Below are 26,903 nucleotides of genomic sequence, written 5' to 3' on the forward strand. Positions count from 1 at the left end.
CACTGACGCAGGCGCCAGGCTCGCCAATGGCGGGTGGGGGCGGACCTGGGCGGGGCTCTCAGAGAGGACGGCCTACAGCGCGGAGGGGCGTGGCCCTCAGGACCCGCTGGCCAATGGGCGCGCTCGTCTGAACGACCTGCGGCGCGGAGAAGTGACGGCAGAGTGGGGCTGGCGTCGGGAGGTGGGGTGGGGTGGGGGGGGTCTCCCAGAGAGCCTGGGCTCTGAGTGGTCATGCTTCGCAGGACGTTGCTTTTGGGCTTGGGCCGGGGCCCCTTGGGCCGGGGTCTAGGCACACACAGAGGAGGCTCTATTCTGGGTAAAGTTGAGGGCCGCGGAGGGTATCGTGGTTCTTGGATGGCCCCAAGCTCCAGCTCTGTGACCTTCCGGACTCAGGACCCGGCCCACGATGTAAAGACAGTGGGTCGGCTGGGAGGAGGGGGTAAGCTTTCCTGCCGGAGCTTGTAAAGGCTGGGCTTCCCAGGAAGCCCCTCTCAGGTGACAAATTCCAGATCGTTCTATGCCTCAGCTTGCCACCAGCATAACAGAGAGCCAGGTTGATTGGTTGCAGAGCTAGCTGTGCCTTAAAGTCCTGCTCGCGTGCAGGATGCTGCACTTAGCGTGTGGCTGTTAAGGAGGGAAGAGAAAGAAGGTTCAGTGTGCGGCCTGGAGTGCAGCCGGAGAGTGAAGACTTCAATAGACCAGTTCAAGACTGGATAGAATCCAACTTGGACAAATGCCCTGCACTGCTAGTCCCCGAAGCTAGTGTAACTGGAGATGGGAACTGAGATCAGCCTTGATGGATATCGTTTACTGGCTCAGGGAAGGTGTGTGTTCCAGGTTGCGGAGAACCCAGCGAAAATTAGAAGTATTGGTTTTGTGCAAGAATCTAACAAAAGCCACGTAGGTAGAGAGCAGAGATAGGAAACGTAGTGTGGATGGGTGAGGTAAGCCTAGATCAAAGAAAGATTCCAACATTGCCGAGAAGAGTTTGAATTTTGTATTGGAGTCGGTGAGACGACTTGGAGATTTGTGTGTTAGGTGTGAAAGATGAAAGGATTCATTGATTCAAGGCACTGATGGCGTACCAGGTTCTGTGCTAGGCTGAAGACTCATTGGTGAAGAAGGTAGGCATAGTACCATATGAAGCAATGACACTTAAACTCAAAATTGCAGATGTGTTGCATGAGGTAATGAGACCATGTGACAGGAGATTCTGACAGTCCACGGAGTCAGGAAAGACTTCCCTGAGAAAAATGAGAACTGAGCTGAAAGTGAAAAGAAGCAAGGAGTTAACCAGGCAAAGAAGCGGACACGGTTTCAAAGTTGAGAGAACACCTGTGTAGATTCCCTGCCACCATTGAGGTGTCGAAGGGGGCAGAGTGGGGGAGTGGGGAGAGAAAAAGGTAAACCAGAGCCAGAGTGTGCTGTGCCTCATCCATGTTGAAGATCTTGGACTTTTATTCTTAGAGTGATGGAAAACCACTGGAAGGTTTTAAGCAGGAGAGTATGTGATTGAATTAGTGCTTAGAAAATATTCTAGCTGTGATGCAAAAGAGTCAGGTGGTAAGGGGAGGATTAGTGGGAACAGTAAGGCTTTTGGGTTAGTCCGGGTGAGAGGTCATGGTAGTTTGGGCTAAGGTGGTGGTGGCGGAGATGGGGAGGAAAGGGGGACAGATTGGAGAGATCTTTAGGAGGCAAAGACATCAGGACTTGACAATAAATAGGACATGAATGTAGCTTTGTCGGTGGTGACGGATATCCAGGATAAGGTGCCACTCAGAGGTATCATGCTTCAGAGGACACTGCTGCTTGGAGTGTGCCAGGACCTATTGGTCCAGGAGCCTGGAACCCTCCTCTCCGAGAGGAGAGGGAAATGCAGTTGAATATAGGAGCCTGTGATTCAAGGGAAAGAGCAGTCTGCACAGGAGATAAGCATGCGTAAGTCACCTGGCCTAGGGAGAGAGTATAGAGTGTTCTTTTTGAGAAGTTGAATCTTGCGGTGCTGGGCATGATGCGTGAGACGGGAAGAGAGCCTGATGGCACACAGACCACATGGCGAAGCTGTGGAATACTGCTGGGTGCAGGCTGACCTTATGAGAGGGGATGACCGTGGGAACAGCCAGCTCAGTGTCCGTTTCCGTTTAGCCAACCTTCTCCTGTGCCCATCCTCTAACCCCCTACCACCTGTAAAGAAAATGTATGGCCTTCTGACCATAACTGCGTCCCACAGACCGAGATGGAAAGATGTCCGAGATCAAGAAGAAGATCCGGTCAATCCTTCCCGGCGGGGACTGGAATCCACTGTACGACACCAGCTATCTGCCCCCTGAGAGCTCGGATGTGGTGATTGTGGGGGGTGGGGTGCTTGGCCTGTCCGTGGCCTATTGGCTGAAGAAGTTGGAGAAGCCACGAGGTGCCATTCGAGTGCTGGTGGTGGAACGGGACCACACGGTGAGGTGTGGGGTAGAGCAGTGTCATGACTGGGGCACGGACTCCTATTTTATTAAGGGGCAAGGGGAGGGGAAGGGAGGAAAGACTTCGATCTTTGGAGGTCTAAAGGGCAGGGACTGTACTTTGACTCTTGTTGAGAAACAGTCCCAGGTTCTTCCTTCAAATTAGAGACTTTGGCCATAGAGTTTTTGCTTGTAAAAGCACATTTCACAATGTCAGATCTTTTGGGTGCCCACAGGTCCATCTGAGAGCCTGCATTCCGGCTGGAATCAACACAAACAGCTATCCCCTCCCCCTTCCAGGTTCCTTTACTTCTGAGTTTTTGCACTTTAGTTCCGATTAGCCATTGAGAGTTAGCCACGAATCTTACTAGTTTGGTCATATTCCTCTATTTTCCAATTAGTAGATGAAGTGTTAATCTCCCGCCCTTGGACTTCAAGGCCATTACCATTTTGTGCCACAGTGCCCAGCCCTTTTAGATGACTGGCTCTCTCTGCTCTGCACATCTGCTAAGAAGGATTTTAATAATTGTTGTCCTCTTTGGGTGCTGGTTGACTTGCATACAGGTTTATCCACCTCAACTCCTCTTAGATTGTAAATGTGCAAGTAGGACCCCCCATTACCCCTAGGGGCTTCCGTTCCAGTATTCTGCTCCCAGGTGACAGGGTACTGGTCTCCCTCAGTTACTTTTGTCTTTCCACAGTATTCCCGGGCCTCCACTGTGCTTTCCGTGGGCGGGATTCGTCAGCAGTTCTCGGTGCCTGAGAACGTCCAGCTCTCCCTCTTTTCAATTGACTTTCTACGGAACATCAATGTATGTGCAAAGAGATTTGGGGACTGGGGTGGTGAGCACTCCTTTAGCCCAGAGAGAGGAGCAGCCCAGTTGGCCAGGGGGATCAGGGAGCGGAAGCAGTTCGGGCCACTAGGAGTTGGAACCACCAGTTTTCTCCCCAGTGGTGGTACCCAGAGGGGCGCTTCTCTGAGCCCTGGGAGCTGTTGGTGAGGAGGCCAGGAAAGCTCTCCCTCCCTCCTTTAAATCAGCTTCTCTAAAGAACTTTTTTTTTTTTTTCTTTGCACACACACAGGAGTACCTGGCTGTAGCTGATGACCCTCCCCTGGACATCCAGTTCAACCCATCAGGTTATCTCTTGCTGGCTTCAGAAAAGGGTGCTGCCATCATGGAGAACAACGTGAAGGTGCAGAGGTGGGTGGGGTGCCTGGCACGACCACCCAGCTGCTGCTCAGCCGTGTGCACGTAGCAAGCTCCGACACCAAGTTAGGAACTGAGAAACCCGGTGGGGCGGGGATGGGGAGGGGGGTTGATGAGACAGGTCCCCGCTGTGTAGGAGCTCTGACAGGAGTCTGTCAGGAAGCACAGACACACGCAGACCTCCAGTACCCTGTGCTAAGTGCTCGAACATGGATACAGACAACACACTGCTGCGGTGGTTCCTAAATCGGCCAGATCACAAAAACCACCCGGGAAATCCCAGACCTAATAAGCCAGAGGCTCTAGGGAAGGGCCCAGGAATCTGCAGACTTTTCCTGCAAGGGCCAGATAGTACACATTTTAGGCTTCGGGGGCCATAGGGACTCTGCTGCCATCATTCAGCTTTGTAGTTGAAACAGAAGCAGCCAGGGACAAGATATAGGCAAAAATAGAAATGAATCAGTGTGACTCAGGTACAAAAATGCAGCAGGCTGGTTGGGGCAAGCCCTCTCCTAAGTGAGTCTCGTGATCGGTCAGGAGCATGTGTCTGTAACAGTCTTGCGGGTCTCACTAGGGACATCGGGTAATGTCCCAGATGCAGTACTTTTTCATTTAGTCACCAACACATCCCCATTTCACATGTGGGTAAACCGAGGCACGAGGTAGCTAGCAAGTGGTGGCACTGGGATTTGAACCAGGCAGTCGGGCTTGCGAGTGTGTTGTTTTAGGATCTGTGTTGCTGCCTTTCGAGGACAGTGTCCCATAGGAGATAATTGTGCTAGTGAGCAGGACTGTGCTAGAAGGTAGACAGGAAGGTCATTCCAGGCAGAAGGGAAGGAGACAAGCAGAAGGGACACAGTGGTCTGCCCTGTTGTGAAAAGATACAGGATAGTTAGGGGATGAGAGGGAGTTTAGTGTGGTCAAAGGGATACCAGGGGGTAGGAAAGGAAAGAGAGGTCAGCTGAAGAGCCATGACTAGGACGCTTGGCCTTTACACGTTCAACAGGGAGGAAAACTTGGGGGTTTGGGGCAGAGAAGTTACGTGAATGAATCGGAATCCCCACTTGTGGAGTTGGGGTCCATACTTCGCCTTCTCTGCACAGTCCTCGCCTCTGACACACAGGCACACAGTCACGCATTTCTCTCAGGCAGGAAGGAGCCAAAGTTTGCCTGATGTCTCCTGAGCAGCTTCGGAACAAATTTCCCTGGATAAACACAGAGGGCGTGGCTTTGGCATCTTATGGTAAAACGTGCTTGCAGAGGGGATCAGGGGTTGAGGGGCGCCTCAACGTTGGAAGTCTCAGCATCCTGTAACCCGCCTCTAGAAGCAGTGCTTCCCCCCGGGCCAGCAGAGCCTCCCTCGGACCCTGCTAGCTCTCTGTCCTTCCACAGGATTTCACTCTGGTACACTTGGTCAACCTGAACCTTCCCTGGCTTCCCTAAAGAGGAGTTGGGGGCACAGGAAATCCAACAGGAGAGGAGGGTCCTAATCCCACCTCCTGAGTCCTCTTTCTTATCACAGGGATGGAACACGAAGGTTGGTTTGACCCCTGGTGTCTGCTCCAGGGGCTTCGGCGAAAGGTCCAGTCCATGGGGGTCCTCTTCTGCCGCGGAGAGGTGACACGTGAGTCTGAGGCCCCGTGCCCACTGCTCCTTCCCTCTGCCAGCTGGGGCACAGGCCTAGATGGGGTCTTATCTTCACTCACGGGCTAAGCAAGGGTTGGTGGGGAATGGGGTTCTCCCTGCGGCCTGGTCCTGAGCATCCTGACTCCAGTTCCTAAGTAGGCTTTCTCAGGACTCGTGTTGCACGTGAAGGTTTCAGCTTGCTCCCATTTTGCATGCAGTCAAGGTCATCTTGGTTACCCCATATCTGTTTGCGGGAAAGCTCTGGTCTTCCAGGTTGCTTTCCTAATGAAGTCCACGGAATCCCAGTCTCGTCTTCTTCAGGCCTCGGGCACTTCTTTTCTTTTTCCTGCAGGTTTCGTGTCTTCGTCTAACCTCATGAAGACTGCAAGTGGGGAAGAAGTGAATTTGAAAAGGATCCACGAAGTTCATGTAAGTTGCCAGCCTGTGCATCTTCCTTACCAAAGTGCAAGGGTGGAAAAGGTAACGGCTGTCATTTTGGTCTTTCTCTACCCACTTCCAGTCTGGGTAAACTAAGGCTCGGGAAGAAATGTACCTCTCACAGGGCCCGGTATGTGGGCCAGGCCCTCCTTCCCCTCCCCTTCTGGTGCCTTCAGGTGAAGATAGACCAAAGCCTGGAGTACCAGCCCGTGGAATGTGCCATAGTGATCAACGCAGCAGGGGCCTGGTCTGGCCAGGTTGCAGAGCTGGCTGGCATTGGGAAGGGGCCACCTGGCACCCTCCAGGGCACCAAGCTACCTGTGGAGCTGAGAAAAAGGTAACTTCCCTCAGGGCAGCTGAGGAGGTCGGTGAGAGAGGGAAAGAAGCAATTTAAGAGTTTGGTAAATGTGCTGGGAAGGGGATTTCCTAACCTGCTGGTTGTGGCAGGTACGTGTACTTGTGGCACTGCCCCCAGGGACCAGGCCTGGAGACCCCGTTCGTTATAGACCCCAGTGGAACCTATTTCCGCCGAGAAGGATTAGGCCATAACTACCTGGGTGGCTGTAGCCCCACTGAGGTAAGCTAAGCGGGGTTGGGGTGCTGGGCAGGGGACATAGGCCACTGTCATCGAAGAGTCAGGCTCTTTGGATGGCCCAGCGCTCTCACTGACGTTGAGCCTCCTCTGGGTTTGAACTGGGATCTTTTCTCCCTGTCCCCTCCTACTGAGGGGCTCAGTGAGGTCTGGGTCAGCCCTTGTGTCCCAGGCAACATAAGCCATGTCCCCACCTCTCACTGTAGGAGGAGGAACCGGATCCAGGGAACCTGGAGGTGGACCATGATTTCTTCCAGGACAGGGTGTGGCCCCCTTTGGCCCAGAGGGTACCGGCTTTTGAAACTCTGAAGGTAACAGGAGACCCATGAGCCTGGAGCACCCGGGTCGGCTTGGAAAGCTTGTCCACTGCCACTCGCCCTCTGCCTCACAACTGCTAAGGACTCTTGGTCTAGGGACCCATCCCACTGACCCCTCGGGGGCTGGGAGAGGGTACCGCGTCTGTCCCCAGAGCAGGAGTGAGGGTGGCATGTGTCGGCACCTTCCCAGGCACGCCTGTGTCTTGTACACCCGCAGGTTCGGAGCGCTTGGGCCGGCTATTACGACTACAACACCTTTGACCAGAATGGCGTGGTGGGTCCTCACCCACTGGTCATCAACATGTATTTTGCCACGGGCTTCAGTGGCCACGGGCTCCAGCAGGCCCCTGCCGTGGGGCGAGCTGTGGCGGAGATGGTGCTGGAGGGCCACTTCCAGACCATCAACCTGAGCTCCTTCCTCTTCAGCCGCTTTTACTCGGGAGAGAAGGTCCAGGAGCACAACATCATCTGAGCCTGTAAGCTCTTCGCTGGGCCCCGCCGCCCTGTCCGCCCCCTGTGGCCTCCCTACACTCTCCTGTCCCCACAGGGCTGGGCGGGCAGGCCGACTACAGGCTGTGAGGCCCAGGCCAACAGAGAGTGTTGGAGGGAGAGACCCCAGGACTGACGGCCCGGGCTGAGGCCACCCGCCAAGGCAGTGCAGCCGGACAGAATACCTGAGCACGTGGCCCAAGACTGCCTTCTTCCTGGTTCTGAGCCAGCAAGATCACCTATGCCCCTCTTGGCAGGCTACCCTGGAGCCTGGGCAGGGAGCCTTCCAGGGCGGCTGGTACAGATTTAGTGACCGTTTACCTACTCATCAATCAATAAATGTTATTATTCTTTCCACTCAGTCTTCTGCCCCTTCTCCTTTGACCTCATGGCAGTTGCTTCTGAAGCACCCAGGCCGCACGGCCTTCCCCTCCCGGCAGCATTCTCCCGTCCTAGGTGTAGGCAGCTTGTTGGCAAACTAGTGCCTTCCCTTCCTGAGTTGCTGCAGAGGGAAGGGATGGTTCATTCCTTTATTCAGCATTTATTCGGTTCCAACTCTCGGCCAGGCCCAGGGCTACATATCAGAGATCTACCACCGGGCGGGGCATCCTCTGCATCCTCACTGGAGCGTTCTTGTCTGTGCCCGCCCCGCAGCCCAGAGCAGACCGAGTGCAGTCCCTGCAGTGCCAGGAAGAAGCGCAGGTCACGGACACCTCATCTCAGCTGTGTCTCCACAGAGCTCCCCCGGGGAAGCCGACCTCCGAGCTGAACCTATAGGATGAGCGGTTGAACACAGTGAACGCACAGCAGGGACCGGGGGTGGGGTGGGGACCGCAGGCTGTGGGGAAGATTGTATACAAATGCCCAGGACCAGGACTTCGCAGGATTCGAGGGAGGATAAGTGATGTCCTGGCTAGATCATGGAGTGAAGAGGGGTAGTAAGGAGTAGGGCAGGGCCAGGGGCTGAAGAGCCAGGTGTGGAGCTCAGGCTGTATTCCGTGGGCTTTCCGTAGGGAAATGACATGCTCAGATTTTCCTTTTTTTTTTTTTTTTTTTTTTGAGTTTATTTTTTACTTTGAGAGAGAGGGAGAAAGTATGCACATGAGTAGGGAAGGGGCAGAGGGGCGGAGAGGGAGAGACAGAGAGAATCCCAAGCAGGCTCTGCACTGACAGCTCAGGAACCGTGAGATCATGTCCAGAGCTGAAATCGTGAGTCAGCAGTTTCACCAACTGAGCCACTCGGGCGCCACAGATTTTCCTTTCAGAAAAATCACTCTGACTGCCTTGTGGAGAACAGATTGTGGTGTCAAAGCAGGAGGCTAGATGGGAGGCTTCGCTGCAGTCCATGTGGCAGAAACAATAGTGCCCATGCTGTCACGGCAAGAAGCTTGTGTATCCAAAGAGGTGACGGTAGTAACAAGAAACGGGGTCAAGCATGACACTCAGGCATCTGGCTTGGACAACTAGATGTATATCTTGCTTTCGTAGAGGTGAGGGACGCCAGGGAGGAGCCGTGTGGGGGACAAAATGAAGCAGTTTGAGACCTGTCGAGTCAAAGGTGCCTGGTAGAGACGTCTAATGAGGAGTTGAGTTTATTGTCATGGCACTCAGGATGATCCAGGCTGTGGACACCATGGAAGAGAAGGGCATCACCCCCACGAGGGGAGAAGAGTAGGGAACCAAGGGGGACACTGGACACTGATGTTTAAGGGATGCACCAAAGGAGAGGAAGCTGAAGAGGTGGCCAGAGAGGCAGGAAGAAAGCCAGGAGCATGAGGTATCCTGGGAACCTAGAAGGAATGGGCGATGATACCCACGCACGTGCACTGGCTGGATCGGTACCAAGTAGGTCAGTGGGGACCTGAGGGAGAGCAGTTCTGGGAAGAAGGTGGGGTTTGAGGTGACAGCTGTCCAGAAGGGAGAAGCGGGTGGGAGCAGAAATATCTAGGAAAGTGTTCATTCCCCCTGAAAAGCGGCCTTTGGGGAGAAGAAGGAAACACAAGAGATGGACGTGACTGATTATCGGTTGTGTAAGGGAGGGAGGCCAGGGGAGATGCCAGTGAGGTAACAGGAGGAGCCCCTGTGGGGGTGGGGGTGGGGGACAGCCAGGACTGATCAGGTGAGCAAAAGAGGAAGAGCCACCAGTGCTGAAAGACAGGAAGGAACTTGGCCAGGGGCACAAGGCAGTGACAACTCAGGCCAAACCCAACATCTGTGTTAACCTGTAAGCAGGCCTTGTCAGGTGCCTGATATTCACTCCCCCTTCCTTCGGTACAAATACCCCCATCTATGGGTCAGAAGGAAAATGGGCTTCATCTGACTCCTCACCCCGAAGCGACATCAAGATGACAAATACTGTACTTATTTATTAAGAACACATTGATGAATCCTCCATACTTCCACAGGTCGTTTTTTTTTTTAATTTTTTTAAACGTTTATTTATTATTGAGAGACACAGAGAGACAGAGCATGAGCAGGGGAGGGGCAGAGAGAGAGAGGGAGACACGGAATCCGAAGCAGGCTCCGGGCTCTGAGCTGTCAGCACAGAGCCCGACGTGGGGCTTGAACTCACAAACTGCGAGATCATGACCTGAGTCGAAGTCGGAGGCTTAGCCACCTGAGCCACCCAGGCGCCCCCACAGGTCTTTTTAAAGTTTATTTTGAGAGGGAGGGAGAGAGTGTGAGCAGGGGAGGGGCAGAGAGAGAGGGAGAGAGATCCACAGGGCTTTATTCAAGCTTGTAGGAGAGCATTCATTCCATCTATCAAACTGTACGAGAGTTGGGGCCCAAGCCTTCTTCACCTGTGTCCCAACACCGAGCTGTCCGTGTCTCCTGGAGTAACTCTGCTCTGCACCCGAGCCCGAAGGGGATCCCGGGCCTCCGAGACTTTTCAGTCAAATGGGAGGGCTAACCCTCATCAGCCCAACTCCAGACAACACGAGGTTTGTAGGGAACAACACAGGGATTGTAGGGAAAGAGGCCAGAGGGGCAGGGTTAAGAAAGGATTTCCTTTGTAAGTTGCAGAATTGAGGCTTGCCACAAGAGGGGCGTTTGAGGATCGCAGCACCCAAAGGGGGGACCCCGCGGGTGGAGGGAACAGCAGAAATCAAGCACCCAGCAAGGAAAGCTGAGGTGAGTTTCATAAAGAGTAAAAGAAACCCAGAAGCCCTTCCTGTACCTCCTACCTACTTTATCTCATGGACTCCTCCTCACAGCACCAGGAACCAGATCCTAAAATTCGATGATGAGTAAAGTGAGCCTCCGCAGGCTGCACACTTCCAAGGTCGGAGGGCTAGTTAAGTGATGAGCTCTGGATGCGAACTCCAGCAATCTTACTCCAGAGCCCTCCTGCCCAGCCTTATACTACACTGCCTGCCGGGATTAGCCACTAATTCTCTCTGCTGGCTGGTGAGAAAAGGAGGAAATCAGACTGAAAGGGAGATGGTGAATCTTCCACTGGCCCTGTTAAACTACCGGCATCCTCCAAGCATTTCGTGCGCACGGTTGTCGGAGTGTTTCCCAAACTGGCGTGCCATGGACCCCTGCTCAGGAAGACCCCGATATTTCTCCTACGGTGAAACAAGTTTGGGAAATGCTACATGTTGTGTTCCCTCCCCCACCCAAACCGGGTTCATCACGGTGCAAACGGGCAGGTAAAGAAATCCTGCACCCTGTTTAACCCCGGACTCGGCCAACGTCTTGCTCACCACATTTGTGCGGCAGCTCTGTCACCCTGCAGAGCAGCGCTCCTCGCGCCCTTTCGGGAATCGCAGTGGGGCGCAGCGCAGGGGCCGGCATCGGCTTCCCGCCCCGGCTTCGGTGTCCCGGGCGGCCCCCTTCGGCATCCGAGAGCCACGTTCCCAACCTACCGTGCGGCCTCTGGACAAGTTCAAGCTCCGCTTTTCTTAACTGTAGAAAAGGAAAAAAAGGTATGGGATCTTGCCTTGCAGGGTGTCAAGAGGACGAAATGCGTGGAACACGGGTTTCTTTTCCTTCTCCCCGACGCGGGACAGTGTCGCGGCGGGTTTCCGGGGGACGCGGGAGGACAGCCTCTTCTCCGGGTTTCCGCCCGGTTGCGGGCTCCGGAGCTCCCAGGGCCTCGCCGGCAGGCAGCAGGGAGACGCGGCTCCCGGGCCGGGTGACGCGGCGGCGGTAGCTCCTCGCAGAGTCAGGGCGCGGGCCGGGGAGGAGGAGGGGCCGCGGGCCGGGCCGCCTCGCCGCTTCCGGCGGAGCCGGGGGAACCGGGCGGGCGGCCGGCGGCCAGGGGCCTGCGCGCCGCACTTCCCCTCGCCGGGGGCGGCCGGCACCGCGCGGGAGCCGGAGCCAGCCTCTCCGCCAGCACCGCGGCGGGGTCGCCGCCACCCACGCGCTGGTGAGCGCTTGCGGGGACGCGGGGACGGGGGCGGCCCCGGGTGGGGGTCACCGCGGGTGGTGGGCGGGGCGGAGGAGGGTCCCTGCGCCGGGACCGGCCCTGTCCCTGTCCCTTGGCCGGGACGCCGCTTTCCTCTCCCCTGCCCCCTTTTCCTGGCTGCTTCCAGCACCCCGAATACGGAAACTGGGTGAGCAGGATCTCCGAGAAAGTTGTCACCTTCTCCGTCGCAAAGGAGCTCGTGCAGGGAACCTCCCCCCACCCCCACCCCCACCCCCGCGCCCTTTAGTTTGTGTTGAACAGCCCGGCTCGGTCAGGTTGTTTCCATCTTTAACTGTAGAGAGAGGGTCTCTACCACGGTCTCCTCGCATCCTTCTTTGCTCTTCTGATGGGTTTGTGTGTGGGTGTTCCAGCGAGGAGATGGCTTTAGTTAGGGTTCATGACCTACGGAGGCCTTTCATGAACATCTGTCAAGGACTGGGATACCTGTGCAGTGCTGGAGTGACAGCATTGGACAGGAAAGGTTCAGCCCTGTCGTCTCCCTGGAGACGGGTAAATTAGAAATTACAACTCGCCCTGCTAAGTGCCACCGAGAGAGAGGGGCAGCCCGGAGTACTCTGGTAGCTAGGACACCTAAGCTGGGGGGCACCTAGGGTCAGGATTCACTGGCTGTCCGAGAGAGTCGCATCTAGTTTGGTTGTTTGTGTTCTAAACATTATTATTTTTTAATGTTTGTTTATTTCTGAGAGGGGGAGGGGCAGAGACTGAGAGAGGGACAGGGGATCAGAAGCGGGCTCTGTGCTGACAGCAGAAGTCAGACACTGAACGGCTTAACCGACTGAGCCACCAGGTGCCCGGTTTGTTGTTGGTTTGTTTGTTTGTTTGTTTTTTAACTTAAAAAATATATATATTGCAGTGCGACCTTACAGCTTACCCAGTTTTCACACAGTGGATTTCCTGTGCAACCTGCATCCAGAATAAATAAAATACCACTAGCATTCCAGAAGCCCTCAATGTCCACTTCCCATGGCTACTTTCATCTAAGGGCAACTATTATCCTGGCTTCTCACATCATAAAATCGTTTTACTTGGTTTTGAACTTTTGACACGTGGACAGTATGTGAGATGCAGCCGTGTTGCATTTAGCAGTAATTCATTTACTCTCAACTGATGCATAATTTTGCACTGTACAGAGAGAGCACAATTTATTTCTACTTTCTGCTGGACACTTGGATGGACGGACACGGGTTGTTTCCCGTTCGGGTTGTTTTTTTATTTTTTGAAATAGTGCCACGAGGCATTCTCGTACTTGTCTTCAGGTGAACATCAGCAGTTCTGATAGGAATGTTCCTAAGTGTGGAATTGCTGGGTGTGTTCAGCGTTAGCATAGTTTCGTGCCAAATGGTTTTCCAAAGCGGTTGTATGAACTTACACTCCCATCTGCAGTGTGAGTTCCTATTCCTCCACACCTTCACCAATACGCGATATGGTCCCTCTTTTTCATTGTAGCCACTCTGCTCAGTGCATGGGCCGTGGTGTTGCACTGAGGTGTTAATTTGCATTCCTCTTATGACTAATGAATCTGCATCTTTTCATGTGTCTGCTGGGCATTTGGATAGCCTTTTTGCAAAGTGTTCAGTTCTTCTACCCATTTTGTCAGTAGATTGTCTCTGTTTCTTCCTAGTTTGTAAGACTTCTTAAATATTCTGGATATTATGGCATATGTATTTTTTTAATGTTTATTTATTTTTGAGACAATGCGAGAGACAGAGTGCCGTCAGCGGAGGGGCAGACAGAGGGAGACACAGAATCTGAAGCGGGCTCCAGGCTCTGAGCTGTCAGCCCACAGCCCGACACGGGGCTCGAACTCACGAACCGTGAGATCATGACCTGAGCTGAAGTCGGATGCTTAACCGACTGAGCCACTCAGGCGCCCCTATGGCATATGTATTTTTAAAATATCTTCTCTCTCTCTCAGGAGGTTGCCTTTTCACTCTCTTAATGATATCTTTTGATGAACAGAAGTTCAGTTTAATGTTGCCCAGTGTATCTTTTTTTTTTTTTCTGGATGGTTGTATTATTTATGGCCAGTTGAAAAACTCTTTACTTACCCAAGGGGTGGTGGGTGGGAAGAATGAGTGAAGGTAGTCAGAAGGTACAAACTCAGTTATAAAATAAATAAATCCTGGGGATGTAAATTTACACCATAGTTACTAGAGTCATAAAAACTATTGCATATTTGAAGGTTGCTAAGAGAGTGGATTTATTCTCGTTACAAGAAAAAAATGTGTAATTATGTAGTGATGGATGTTAGCTAGATTTATTGCGGTGACCATTTCATAATATACACATACGTTGGATCATCATGTTGTGCATCTGAAACTATTATGTTATATGTCAATTATATCTCAAATTTTTTTTTAATTTATTTTTGAGAGAGAGACAGAGAGAGCTTGTGGAGGAGGGGCAGAGAGCGGGAGAGACAGAGGATCCAAAGCGAGCTCTTCATGCCAGCAGAGAGCCCGATGCAGGGCTCGAACTCACAAACCGTGAGATCATGACTTGAGCCAAAGTCAGACGCTCAACTGACTGAGCCACCCAGCTGCCCCCATGACAATTTTAAATAAATCAGAAGATAAAGTCAGGAAGATAATTTCCTATATTCTCCTCTGAAAGTTTTATGGTTATTCTCACTTCTATCTACTTGAAATTAAGTTTTTTGTGTGGTGTGAAATAGGGTCAAATTTATTTTTTTCTACAAGGCTATCAAAATTGATGCAGCACCATCTGTTAAAAAGACAATTTTCCCCACTGCATGGCGGTGTCAGCCTTGTCATAAATCAGGAGACGGTAGAGATGTGGGTCTGTTTCTGGACACCCTGTTCTTCCATCGTCTGTCTGTCCTTGTGCACATTAGCACGCTGCCTTAATGGTTGCTTTATAATCTCTATTATTCTGGTGGTGGAAGCTCTCAGCATTGCTCTTCTTTAAGATCGTAGGTATTTTTTATTTAACTACTCCTCCCAAAGCCTTTTTAAGAAATATATAAAAAGCAGTCATTTTGTAAGCTCAATAGAGTACTAATGTAAAAGGGTATGTAATTGGCATAATTTGTAAACTGTATCCATCCACCAATTTACTGCTGACACAATCTATGTTACATTCAATGCCTGCATATTTACATCAGATCTACAGCAAAGTAAATACAAAATAAATTCACCTTATTTTAGTTAAAATGGGCTTTAGTACCTATATGATATAGTTTCAAAACAAAGAGAATTTTTTAAAACTAAGAAACTGGTGTTTTCCCAAGAACGAGTTGCTACTTTTTGCAAAAGACATTATTATGTTTCCCACTCATGTTTGATCAGTAAGATATGTTCCCACGTGGCTGAACTTCAGCTAAAGTTTTAGATTTGAATAACCAGTTAGAATACTTTTGACTTGTAATTAAATTTTTAAAAACAGGTGCTTTTAAATGCACACACACGTGCGCATATATGTACTTTTTTGGCATTTTTCAAGTCTTCCGAAGTTACTGTTTAAAAATCAGTTTCCCAAGTTTTACACCCAGAGATCTAATTCAGTAGATTTGGGGTGGGGCACAGGAACTGGCATTTTAAACCATCATTGTATTTGTTTTCTGGGCTGGGTAACAAATTATTACAAGTTCAGCATTTTAAACCAACACTTATTTATTACCTGGTAGTTTCTGTGGGTCAAGGGCCCAGGCAAGGCTTGGCTGATTCTTCTGCTGGGGTCTCACCTGGCTTACCTCCAGGTTTTAGCTGGGGCCACAGTGCCACTGGGGATTCAAATGGGGAAAGATCCACTACCAAGCTCCCTCAGGTTGTTCTTTGTTGGCAGAATTCATCTCCTTGCGGTTCTAAGACTGCGGGTCTAAGGTTTTCTTGCTGGCTGTCACCTGGAGATCACTTCTCTTCTAGAGGTTAATTGTAGAGATCACTCAGCTTCTAGAGGCTGCCTGCAATTTCCTGGTAAATTCTTCAAAGTCAGAATGGGAGTCTCTCTCTAGTCTGCTAAGTTACGATCAAACACGCACACGTATGCACACACATAAGTATGACACAATATTCATATACATGCTACATTCACGTGTACATATTTTTAAATATCTTTTTTAAAGTAATCTCTACACCCAATGTGGGGCTCGAACTCATGACCCCAAGATTAAGAGCTGTACGCTCTACCGACTGAGCCAGCCAGGCACCTCACATGTACACATCTTATATGGTAAATATACGTAGTGTGTATATATACTTATAAATGCATATACAGACAGTACACATCATATATAAAGTAACTGCTCTATAAATCACTCTGAGAAACACAATATTGTGTCTATCAAGCTATTAACAATTTAGTTGAGCACTTTATTGTTGTTTTTGTTTCTTTTTAGAGAGAGTGCAAGCAGGGAAGGAAGAGAGGGACAGAATCTTAAGCAGGCTCCACGCTTAGTGCAGAGACTGATGTGGGCTCGATGTGGGGCTTGACATGGGGCTCGACACACATACATGTGTGTGTGTGTGTGTTTAAGTGGGATCATGACCTGAGGCGAAATCAAGAGTTGGTTGCTCAACCGACTGAGCCACCCAGGTGCCCCGTTACACTGAGCACTATTAAGTGACAGTGTCCTTTAAGTCCTAACAAATCCTGCCCGACAAGTGTTTTAGCAAATGTTTGAGAAGCAAACTTAGCCTTTGAAACCGATATTCTTTATTTAAAGTCCAAATCAAGTGAAATGTGATGATAATTTATTCATCAAAGAAGTGAAAAACTCAAACAATTTAAACCTTTAAACAGACCAGTCTTAAGATTCGACGCTTGCTCCATTCACGGCCTGACATACAATCAAGGATAGTGCAGTAGTTTCCAACTGCTCTGTAACAAATCACCAAAAACTTAGTGGCTTAATACAACATACATTTATTAGCTTACAGTGGCGGCAATCAGAAGTCTAAAATGGATCGGCAGGGCTATGTTCTTCTGGAGGCTCTAGAGAAAAATCCATGAACTTGCCTTTTCCACTTATAAAGGCTGCCTTCATTCTCCGCCCATGGCCCCATGTCACACAGACCTCTGCTTCTGTTGTCACTTCTCCTCTAACCCTCCCCCCACTCCTGCCTTCCTCTTATAAGGACCCTTGTGATAACATTCAGCCTTCCCCTCTAGGGTCATCCAGGATACTCTTCACATCTCAAGATCCTTTTTTTTTTTTTTTTAATGTTTATTTATTTATTTTGAAAGAGAGAGGGGGGAGAGAGAGAGGGGGAGAGAGAGAGAGAGAAAGAGAGAGAGAGAGAGGGAGCAAGCAAGGGAGGGGCAGAGAGAGAGGATCCCAAGTAGGCTCTGCACCATTAGCACAGAGCCCAATGCAGGGCTCTGATCTCACCAACGGAGATCATGACTTGAGCTAAAATCAAGAGTCAGATGCATAACCAACTGAGCCACCCAGGCACCCCTCAAGATCCTTAATCTAATCTGCAAAATCTATTTTTGCCATGTAAGGTAGCATATTCCCTGGTTCTAAGGACTAGGATGTGGACATCTTTCAGGGACCATTATCCTGTCCACCATAGAAAGTGAGTCCAGCCTAACAGAAATGTAAGATACATATTGTAATCATATGTCTTCCTATGTTTCAGTACATTCCCTATACCAATAGATATTGGAGACCCAATAGGGTATTGGATAATACTTAATACACTTTGTATTTTGTACAATGAAACTTCATATTTTTCCTCACATAACACATTCTACATATAACGTTGCAAAAGGATTCTAAGAAACACTAAAGGGAAGGGGGGCTGGGTGGCTCAGTCGGTTAAGCATCCAACTCTTGACCTCAGCTCCCGTCATGAGCTCATGGTTTGTTGAGTTCAGGCCCTGCATCAGGCTCTGCATGGCCAGTGTGGAGCCTGCTTGGGATTCCCTCTCTCCCTCCCTCCCTCTCTCTCTGCTTCCCCCTCGCTCATACGCTCTCTCAAAATAAATAAATAAACTTAAAAAAATAAAAATAAAAACCACTAAAGATATAATACCGTTGCTTTTTTAAAAGAAGTTTTCACTAATTTTTTTTATGAAGACTTTGTAATTATCTACAAGGTAGGTACTTAGGTGTCTGTCCTTTTGTGAATTTTGTAAAAAGCACAAGGGAAAGTGACTACATGTAAGACAATACAACCAGTCCCTAAATAGACAGAGCTAGTGATTAGACCCTCCTTTTGGAGATGTGGGTTCGTTATCTGCTCATCTGTTTGACGACGATGTCTCCTCTATCTCAATATATATTACTAGTACTAAATCTTGTAAAGATTAAAGCATATTTAAGTGTGATAGCCTCACCACTTCAGCTGCACAAGAACTGAAAGATAACAAGAAAGGTGTAGTGGGGAGTTAGATTCCAGGAAGTAGACAGTGTATAGGGTTAAGGGAACTTGTCTGCCATCTTGCTGAATTATCCTGTGTCAAAGATGCTGTTATTTCCTGTGTTTAAACTTGTCCATAACATTAGTCAAAGGGCTTGTGCCAACCCACTTACAGTGGCATATGCGGTTGGGCAATTGGATTTCTTAACCAAGCAATGAAAGAAAGGCAATTACCAAAAATCAGCATGTATGGCCAAGTCATGTCATAACATGAGAAACTGAAACTTTTAAATCTACGTGTGTTAAGATTAAAGCATTATGTTAATTTCTAACCTTTAAGCTATCACTAAAAATATCAAATGGTTCTCTAGTTTACAAGTCTATCGAGGCCACATAATGAATTTTAAAATTAAAACAAAATTGACAAACTGTTGAAATGATATAAAAGCCCAGAGACATTTTGTCTACTACTGCGGGAGAGAAAGGACCTCTGATTGGTTGAAATGAAGATGTTGCGGGACAGCAACCCCAGACCTGGAAAAGGACTTCAAAATCAGTGGCCATCAGGCACTGCCTTAACCTCAGTGCACCACTGAGGCTCTCTGAAATCCAAAGAATATGAGGTAGCAAAAGAACCACATATACATGCCAGGCTTCACCTTTTTTGTGTCCCCTTGGCTAGCTTAGCAGCCAACTGCTCTTCTCTTTCGGTATGTCTCTGGTTCCTGTGCCCATTCCACTTCTTCTTTCTGCCCCTCTTGCCGCAGGCGTTTAAGTTCTCCCTCTCTTTTTTGAACTTTGATACAGTTTCATGAATCATCAGTATCTTGTCTGATAGTCATTGGCTTGGCATAAAGGTGTTCAGCATTTAGCAAGGAACAGAGCATCATCCTCAATATTGAATAACATCCGTTCAATTGGGAAACTTATCTTCTACTTTGTGTTTCATAGGACAAGTTCTCTTTGATTTCCCAGGAGTCTGTTTTGACCTCTGCAGATAGGTTGGAGTGAGAAAGCAAGCCTCTGCTTTTTTGACAATCCCAGGAAACATTGAAGAGGTTATAAATCCTTTGCATATCCCTTTAAATTTAGAAGCAGACTGACAATCCCACACCCCCCTCCCCCACTCCCTGCTGCAAATTCCAGAATTTGGATAACACTGATCTTAAGATTAATTTGGGGAAAATTGATTACATTACTAAGTCTTCTAAACTGTGAACATCATGTATCCCTCCAATATCTAGATTGTTTTAAATACATGCTAACCCACACTATTTTCTGAACATTCTATGCCATGAACCATTAGCACTTTACATAAATTGTCTCATGTGGTCTTCACAATAAAGCTGAGCAGTTCTAGTTTTGTTTTCATTTCACAGATGGAGAAGCCGAAGCTTAGCAAGATTAAGTAGCTTGCCAAAGTCCACGGTTAATAAGAGGTAAGCATCCAGGCACTCTACCTGCAGAGTCTGTAGACTTCACCACTATGTGACACTAGCTCAGGGAGTGGGGAAGGAAGGGAGGAAGCAGGGGGGAGAGAGGGAGGCATGGGTGTTTGGATGGATAGGTGGAAGGAGGGAGTCATTCAAGGGAAGGCAGACTGGCAGAAAAATCTCCCAAGGTTTCTTGCATGTGCTCTTTCTCTGCTCTTCAGCATCTGCCTACCTGGATGCATAATTACTTGTCCAAATAGCACCTGTCCTTCTCCCATTTCAGCACTGGCACAGGAAGTTCTTGTTTGTAAAACTTACTTCTCCTTCTATTTTGAATGTTAGCCTTGCTGGATAGAGTATTCTTGGCTGCAGATTTTTCCCACTCAGCTCTTTGAATATATCGTACCTTCTGGCTTGCAGAGTTTGTGCTGAAAAATCTGCTGCTAGCCTTATGGGTTTTCCCTTATAAGTAACCATCTTCTTTTGTCTTGCTGCTTTTAAGATTTTTTCCTTATTGCTATATTTTGCCAGTTTAATTACAACATGCCTTGGTTGATTTTGTTGGGGATTTTCTTGGGGATTCTCTCTGCCTCCTGGATATGGATATCTGTTTCCTGCTCCAGATGAGGGAAGTTTTCAGCTACTATTTCTTCAAATATATTTTCTGCTTCCTTTTCTCTCTCTTCTCCCTCTGGGATCCCTATTATATGAATGTTATTATGTTTGATGAAGTCACTGAGATCCCTAAGTCTGTTCTTGTTTTGCATAATCCTTTTCTCTCTTGTGTTCAGCTGATTACTTTCTACTACTTTATCTTCTAGGTCACTAGTTTGTTCTTTTGCTTCTTCCATTCTGCCGTTCATTGCATCAAGCGTGTTTTCAATCTCATTTATTGCGCTTTTTAAAATATCTGATTCTTTTTTAACTCTCTTCTCTCTGTGGTAAGGGTCTCCTTGAAGTTTTCCATTTTCTCCTCAAGTCTACCAAGCACTCTTATGAGCATTACTTTAAATTCCCCATTAAACAGGTTACTTATACCTGTTTTTCTTAGATTTCTGGCTCTGGCCTTATTTTGTTCTTTCATTGGGGATAAATTCCTCCATTTTCACATTTTGTCTAAGTCTCTGCCTTCTTCTCTGTGTTAGAAGAGCAGGTTATGTCTGCTGCTCCTGAAAGCAATGGCCTTGTGTAGAAGAGGTCATGGAGTGCCCAGGGCCTGGGGCTTCAGGGAGGGTCTCTGGGGCGTGCTACATGCACTCTGCTGCTGTGTTTTGGCTGCTGTGTCCTTCAGGCTAGTTGTCTGCAGAAGCTCTCCTTGCCTGCAGTGGGCAGTGTTTGGTCCTGATCTGAGCATGGTAAGTTTTAACTAGGTCTGCTTGTTAAATGAGACCTGATGCTACTTCTAATAGAGCCGAAGCCAGGCAGAACTCTCTGGTCAGGAGATGTGGTGTGGGCAAGGGTTTGTGTTGGTCTTCTGGGACAGGGGCCCTCTGCCCCCTGTGCTGGGACTGAGTCATGCTTGCTGGAGTGGGGCAGTCCCACCAGACAGCAAGGGAGGAGCAGGAGAGCGGGGCTAGGCATAAGCAGGTTAGGCAGCCAGTGTGCCTCTGAGCTGCCTCCCCCAGTGGTGGTTCCCTGTTTACGCTGAGGTAAGGGGGAGGGGAGAGGAGGAGGGAAATGGTGCTGGCCGGCTCCTTTGTTCCAGGAAAGTTCTCTGTGAACTGCCTCTCAGGAGAAGAGCAATGATCTCTCTTGTGTGCCCCAGGCCCTCTTCAGATCACTTTTCCCTATTGCTCTCCTGCTTACTTGCCCACTGGGAGCAGGGCAGTGCCCTCCGGCTCTATCCCAGCCAAGCCCTCCAACCTTTACAACTCCAGCCTTTAAGCCCTGCTGGTTGCAAAATCTCATGAAATTCAGCTCCTCTTGCTTCAGTAGCCAATGGCTTTGGGGAAACCTTCAACTTGTCTCCTGACACTCATCTCCTAGAACTTCTCTCTCTCTCACACGGTTCTCCGTGACTGCAGCTCCCTCCCCTCTGCAGCAGCCAGGATCCCTTCCCTCCCACCCCAAACCACATCTCCATGCTTCTTACCTTCTTCTTGTGGCCTTTTCTCCCCCTTTAGTTGTGGAGTTTGCTCTGCCAGTCTTCAGGTTGATTTCTGGGGTATTTAGGATGACCTGAGAGTTATGTGTTCCTATGAGCCCAGGGTCCTCCTCCTCCCATGCCATCTTTCCCCGCTCTTCCAACACAGGAAGTCCTTACCATGGCGGCTTCGTGCCAGCCACCCTTCCCCACATCCCCAGGGTGCTCCTGGCCAGAGGCAGCACAGGACAGTCCCTCAACTGGTCATGCTGAACTCCTTACTCTGTAAGTCTCACCACATCACACAGATCTGGGATTTTTTTGGAAGCCAGCTCCAGTCACAGTGGTGGATAAGGGATAGGGATGAGGTCTAGAGAGATTGAGCCTCTGTCGGGCATTAGGAGAGAACATCTAGAGCCCACACGCTGGGACTAGGAGTAAGGTAAGACCAGTTTTTGTGATCCTCTCTCTCTGTCTCTTATAGGATGGCTGTTCCATAAGATCAAGACTGAGTCCCCTCCCTTCTCCCACTTTACCAATGCCTGGTCTCATGGGGTTAGTTTTGAGCCCAACACTATGGCATCATCAACCTCCTCAGCTCCTCGCTCCCGGTCCAGGAAGCCTCTGGGCAAGATGGCTGGTGAGTGGAAATAGGCTCCTAATTGTGTTCTTGTTCACAGCTATGAGTGTTAGCGAGGTGGAAGGCTGCCTGGGCCAAGTGCAGCAGGAAATGCTAGGGAGGCTGAAGATAGAGGCCTCCTGCCTTGACCTCAGAGCCCAGAAGCTTTGTGGTGAGTGAGGAGAGAGGCACGCATCATAGAACATTCAGTCCTATGGGCTCACAGCTTTTGCACGCGTGCTCGGCTCATTTCCTAGCCTGGAAACCATTGTGCTGAGCACCTAGCATCATGTTTCTTGTCATCTAAGTCTTTCAGAACCTATCAGAAGAAGGAGCCAGGCAGAGTGAGAAAACAAATCTCCAGAACATTAAACTTTCTGTCCCTATGAAAAGCTGGAGGGGCGCCTGGGTGGCTCAGTCGGTTGAGCGTCTCCCTTCGGCTTAGGTCATGATCTCGCAGTTTGCAAGTTTGAGCCCCACGTCGGGCCACAGCTCAGAGCCTGGAGCTTGCTTCAGATTCTGTGTCTCCTGCTCTCTCTGTCCCTTCCCTGCTCTTGCTCTGTCTCTCAAAAATAAACATTAAAAAATAATTTTTTTTGAAGAGTCTGGAGAAGCTGAGCTGAAATCATTATGGAATACTTACAATATCCCAGACACGGCATTATCTCCATTAATCTTCAACAGCAATTAAAATGAACACATTTTCCAGGTGAGGAAATGGAGACAGAGACTGACTTGCGTAGGGTCATGTAGAAAGCAAGCAGTAGGTCCACAATCAAATCTACGCCTGGCTCCGAAGTGTAGGTTGTGAATCACTAAGCTCTCTGCTCTTCAGGAGCTCTGAGTAGTAATCCTCTCCCATGCTTTTGTTTTACCACTTAGCAACAACACTCTGGGATTCCTCCGGGCCAGACAGATGCCAATCCCTCCCCTCCTTCCCTCCCATAACGGGTTGCCCACCTTAATCTAAATCCACCTCCCCTCAGTGCAGAGAGTGGGTTTGGGAACTGATTGATTCTTCCCAGCTTAACACAGCTCTACTTACAGACTAGCAGCAGACGGTTGGCTAGTCAGCGCTAGCGGGAAGTTCTGGGTAGCGTAAGCGGAGGGTACCAGAAATCGAAGGGCCTGGAATAGGGCAAAGCCATCTTTCCTAATCAGGTGGGTGAAACAGTCAGAGTTATTTCCTTTCCCTTTTTAATTTTCATATTGTTGTTATACAAAGGATTTTTTTTAATTTAGTTATTGAAGTATAATTAACATACATTATATTAGTTACACGTATACAACATAATGATTCAATATTTGTACATATTGCGAAACGATCACCAGAAGTCTCGTTAACATCCATTACCAGTGATAATTACAGAACTTTTCTTCTTGTGATGAGAACTTTTAAGGTTTCCTCTCTTGGCAACTTTCAAATATGGAAGACAGTATTATTCACTAGTCGGCATGCCGTTCATTACATTCTCATGACTTATAAAAGAGCCAGAGTTTTCGTGACTTCCAAAACGTTTGAAGATAATGGGACCTTAAAGCCAGTCCTGCAGGATGTACGAAATAGAGCAGTAGGTCTCTGAGAGCAATGTGGCATGGTGGCCAGAGCAGGGCGCCGGGCTGGGCTCTGTCCAGGGCAGCCTGGTGAGAATACCAAGCCTGAGTGGTGTTTCTCTCCCCACAGACTGGTTCAGGCAGGCCCTGTCGAAGAAGCCCAAGAAGATACTGGAATCCTCAGACGGCCCCTCCAGTGACGTCTCACAGCCGAGCTCCCAGGACCACCCCCCACGCCTGGGCCTCAGCTCAACCTCGTCTCCAACACACGTGGTCGCCAGCAGCAGCGGCGGCAGCGGCGGCAGCAGCGGCCGCTGGAGCAAGGACTACGATGTCTGTGTGTGCCACAGCGAGGAGGACCTGGCAGCCGCCCAGGAGCTGGTCTCCTACCTGGAAGGCAGCACCGCCAGCCTGCGCTGCTTCCTGCAGCTGCGGGATGCAACCCCAGGCGGCGCCATCGTGTCCGAGCTGTGCCAGGCACTGAGCAACAGTCACTGCCGCGTGCTGCTCATCACCCCAGGCTTCCTGCAGGACCCGTGGTGCAAGTACCAGATGCTGCAGGCCCTGAGTGAGGCTCCCGGGGCGGAGGGCCGCACCATCCCCCTGATGTCAGGCCTCGCCAGAGCCGCCTACCCCGCTGAGCTCCGGTTCATGTACTTCGTGGACGGCCGGGGCCCCGACGGTGGCTTTCGCCAAGTCAAGGAAGCTGTCATGCGTTGTAAGCTATTAGGGGTAAGGGAGAATGGGAAGGTGGCTTTGGCCACAGCATCTGATCGACTTCGGCTTTTAGGAGACAGTCACTGTAGCCCAGTAGCTCAAGATGCAGGCTCTGGAAAAGGCTGGAAGTTATTCCAAGTCCTCTGTACTTGGGTTTCCCCACTGGTAAAGTGAGGACAGTATATACCTAAAGGAGTATATACACTAAACAAGTGTTCAGACTATGGCCTGGCGCATGTAAAGTACTCATAACGGGCAGGGCCTAGCACCTGTCAAGTCTTCAGAAAATAGCCATTATCATTATAGGTATTAATAGTAGTAGGTATTAATGGTTTCTCTCTCTGAAGTCACGTTGGAGATGTTCCCCCAGACCCAGGAAAATGCCAGGAGGGCCAGTGGTACAAAATAATAGGAAAGAATTGTGTATCTGGGGGTGGGGACTTGCTATTACGGTGGGTTTGGAAAGTGAAATAGATAAAAGGTAGAAGTGGCAGGACCCACTGCGGGAAACAGATGCTGGGGTCTGGGAAGGGTGACAAGCCCTGCCATTCTGTTTGGTCTCTTTCAGATCTGCAGACCATCAGCTGACACTTCTATCACCACGGGACCCAGAAAGTTGGAGCAAAGCTGGAAATCGAGTTAGAGAGCCCAGGGTCTCACAGGGTCTTGGATTCCGGCAGCTGTGACGAGGTGTAAGGCACCAGTCTGTGGCACTTTGTATGTGATCCTGGGCTCAGATTGCCCATCAGGCACCCATTACCGGGGACTCCCCCACGAAGGCCATGGGGAAGCTGGGGACTCCCCCTGAGGAAGGCATGAGGAAACTGGGGACTCCCCAGGAAGGCCATGGGGAAGCCAGAAATTGTAGGTGGTGGGAGGTGCTGATACCACGATGATCACCAGTGTTTTGCCTCCGGCCCAACTGGACACATGAAGCCCCGGCACATGCCTACATCTTCCCCTGGAAAGGTCACTAACCTGATTCATGGGCTAGAAGCCTACACCGCATGCTTCAGAGGGGATGGTGTCCCCAGTTGCCTGGCATCAGGAGAAAGCAACAGGTACCGATCCTTCACACTCACACTACTGCCCTTCTCTTTCCCAGGGATGTTGTTCACTTCAGAAATCTACACGAAAGATGCATTCAGCGCTGTCCTGAATTTTTATTGCACGTGTCATTAAGACACATCTAGAAACCATTCTGAATAGACAGGAGGTGGCAGGGAGCAGCAGGGGTGGAGGCAAGGAGAAGCTCAGACCCTGCACCTGGGTCAGAAGCCCACCCACCGATGCTCTGACTCATGGGGGCCTCATCAAAGGTCTGACTAGAAGCCAAGCTTTTACAAGCTTCTTAACGTCTGCACTGAGAGAGATGAGCTGTCTTCTTCTGGCAGATGACTGTGGGCCTTGTAGGACAAGGTTTCATTCACCTGTTCTCAATAAGTCTGTTGTTGAACCGAAATGAATTTCGAATACATCCCCTGATGTGTACTTTTGTGCCACTTCTCTCACTTCTCCCTACCACGTCCCCTCCTTTTACTGGAAAAATTCATATATGTATGTACACACACATATATATACGTATATATATATGTGAGATATAATTAATATATTAACATTAGTTTCAGGTATAAAACATGATTTGACATTTGTATATATTGTGAAAACATTTTCTATTTTCATTATGTATTATTTTATTACATACAAAAAGACTCAAGAATATAATGTACATTCCTGTATATTCCACTCAGCTTAAGAAGCCCAACCTTACAATCCCTATGGTACTCCCTTTGTGCCTTTAATTACATTCTCCTCCCTTTTCCCATCAGAAGCAATCACCCTTCTGAATTTTGAATTCATCATTGTTAGCTTTTCACGTATACATCCCTGAGAACATATTTACTTTTACATGGTTTTGTACTGTATCTAGTGGTATTATAATGTTCGTATTCTACAAATTCTTTTTTTTTTTAACCATGTTAAGATTTATCCATGTGGATACATGTAACGAACACCAGGAACTTCACTATGGTTCTATTATGTAAACATACCACGATTTAGTCACACATTCCTTTACAAACAGACATTTGGTTGTTTGCCATTTGTTGCTAGTAAAAACAATGAGTTTATGAACATTTTTGTGCGTGTTTCCATGAGCAAGATTTTCTAGGACTTAGCCTAGATGGGGAACAGCTGGGTAGCAAATACACATCTTCAATTTCGGTAGAAAATGCCAAATTTTCTTCCAAATTGGTTGTGTCAGTGTATGTTCCCACCATTAGTGTGTGAGATTTCCCACTTTTTCATGTTCTTACTAACACTTAGAATTATCGGATTGGAAAATGTTTGTTGACCTGGTGGGTGAAAACTGGTATCCTATTCTTTTCTTCTTTTTAAACTGTTTTGGTGTGTGTGTGTGAGAAATTCTTTGTATGTCATAAACCGAAGAGAAAAATTTGACCAATACCCATATACCCATCACCTGGCTTCAACAATTACCAACTCAGAGCTAAGCTGATATCAACAATCACCCCACTCATTCCCTCCCCACCAGGTCCCTTTGAAGCAAATCCCAGGCATTATTTTATTCCTACATATCAAACTATGTATCTTTTT

At 49.2% G+C, this 26,903-nt stretch overlaps 2 protein-coding genes across 8 annotated transcripts; both read left to right on the forward strand.

The window, feature by feature from the left end:
- The first annotated feature begins 207 nt into the window (after positions 1 to 207).
- Positions 208 to 8,145, forward strand: FOXRED1 (FAD dependent oxidoreductase domain containing 1). 6 transcript variants are annotated; one of them, XM_047071895.1, is made up of 13 exons: positions 208 to 316; positions 2,231 to 2,451; positions 3,155 to 3,265; positions 3,537 to 3,655; positions 4,810 to 4,904; positions 5,184 to 5,285; positions 5,640 to 5,716; positions 5,902 to 6,062; positions 6,173 to 6,302; positions 6,524 to 6,628; positions 6,852 to 6,908; positions 7,061 to 7,110; positions 7,778 to 8,145. In XM_047071895.1, exons 1-13 carry the CDS (start codon positions 232 to 234, stop codon positions 7,890 to 7,892), a joined length of 1,428 nt encoding a protein of 475 aa, XP_046927851.1. In that variant the 5' UTR covers positions 208 to 231; the 3' UTR covers positions 7,893 to 8,145. The 6 variants fall into 6 exon arrangements, with proteins under 6 accessions (XP_046927851.1, XP_046927852.1, XP_046927850.1 ...); XM_047071896.1 differs by lacking the exon at positions 7,778 to 8,145 and adding an exon at positions 7,182 to 7,480; XM_047071894.1 differs by having other exon boundaries at positions 6,852 to 7,110; positions 7,778 to 7,842.
- Positions 8,146 to 11,389: 3,244 nt separating this feature from the next.
- Positions 11,390 to 25,178, forward strand: TIRAP (TIR domain containing adaptor protein). Of its 2 annotated transcripts, none has more exons than XM_047071899.1 (5): positions 11,390 to 11,495; positions 19,261 to 19,320; positions 21,882 to 22,037; positions 23,701 to 24,302; positions 24,856 to 25,178. In XM_047071899.1, the coding sequence occupies exons 3-5, from the start codon at positions 21,974 to 21,976 to the stop codon at positions 24,928 to 24,930; spliced, it is 741 nt and encodes a 246-aa protein (XP_046927855.1). In that variant the 5' UTR covers positions 11,390 to 11,495; positions 19,261 to 19,320; positions 21,882 to 21,973; the 3' UTR covers positions 24,931 to 25,178. The 2 variants fall into 2 exon arrangements, with proteins under 2 accessions (XP_046927855.1, XP_046927856.1); XM_047071900.1 differs by having other exon boundaries at positions 11,391 to 11,495; positions 23,701 to 24,288.
- The last annotated feature ends 1,725 nt before the right edge of the window (positions 25,179 to 26,903 follow it).

The sequence above is a fragment of the Lynx rufus genome, unplaced genomic scaffold (genome assembly GCF_022079265.1).
Source record: "Lynx rufus isolate CCGP_SWC_20201006 ecotype Redwood Valley unplaced genomic scaffold, mLynRuf1.p SCAF_9, whole genome shotgun sequence".
NCBI classification, from domain to species: Eukaryota; Metazoa; Chordata; class Mammalia; order Carnivora; family Felidae; genus Lynx; species Lynx rufus.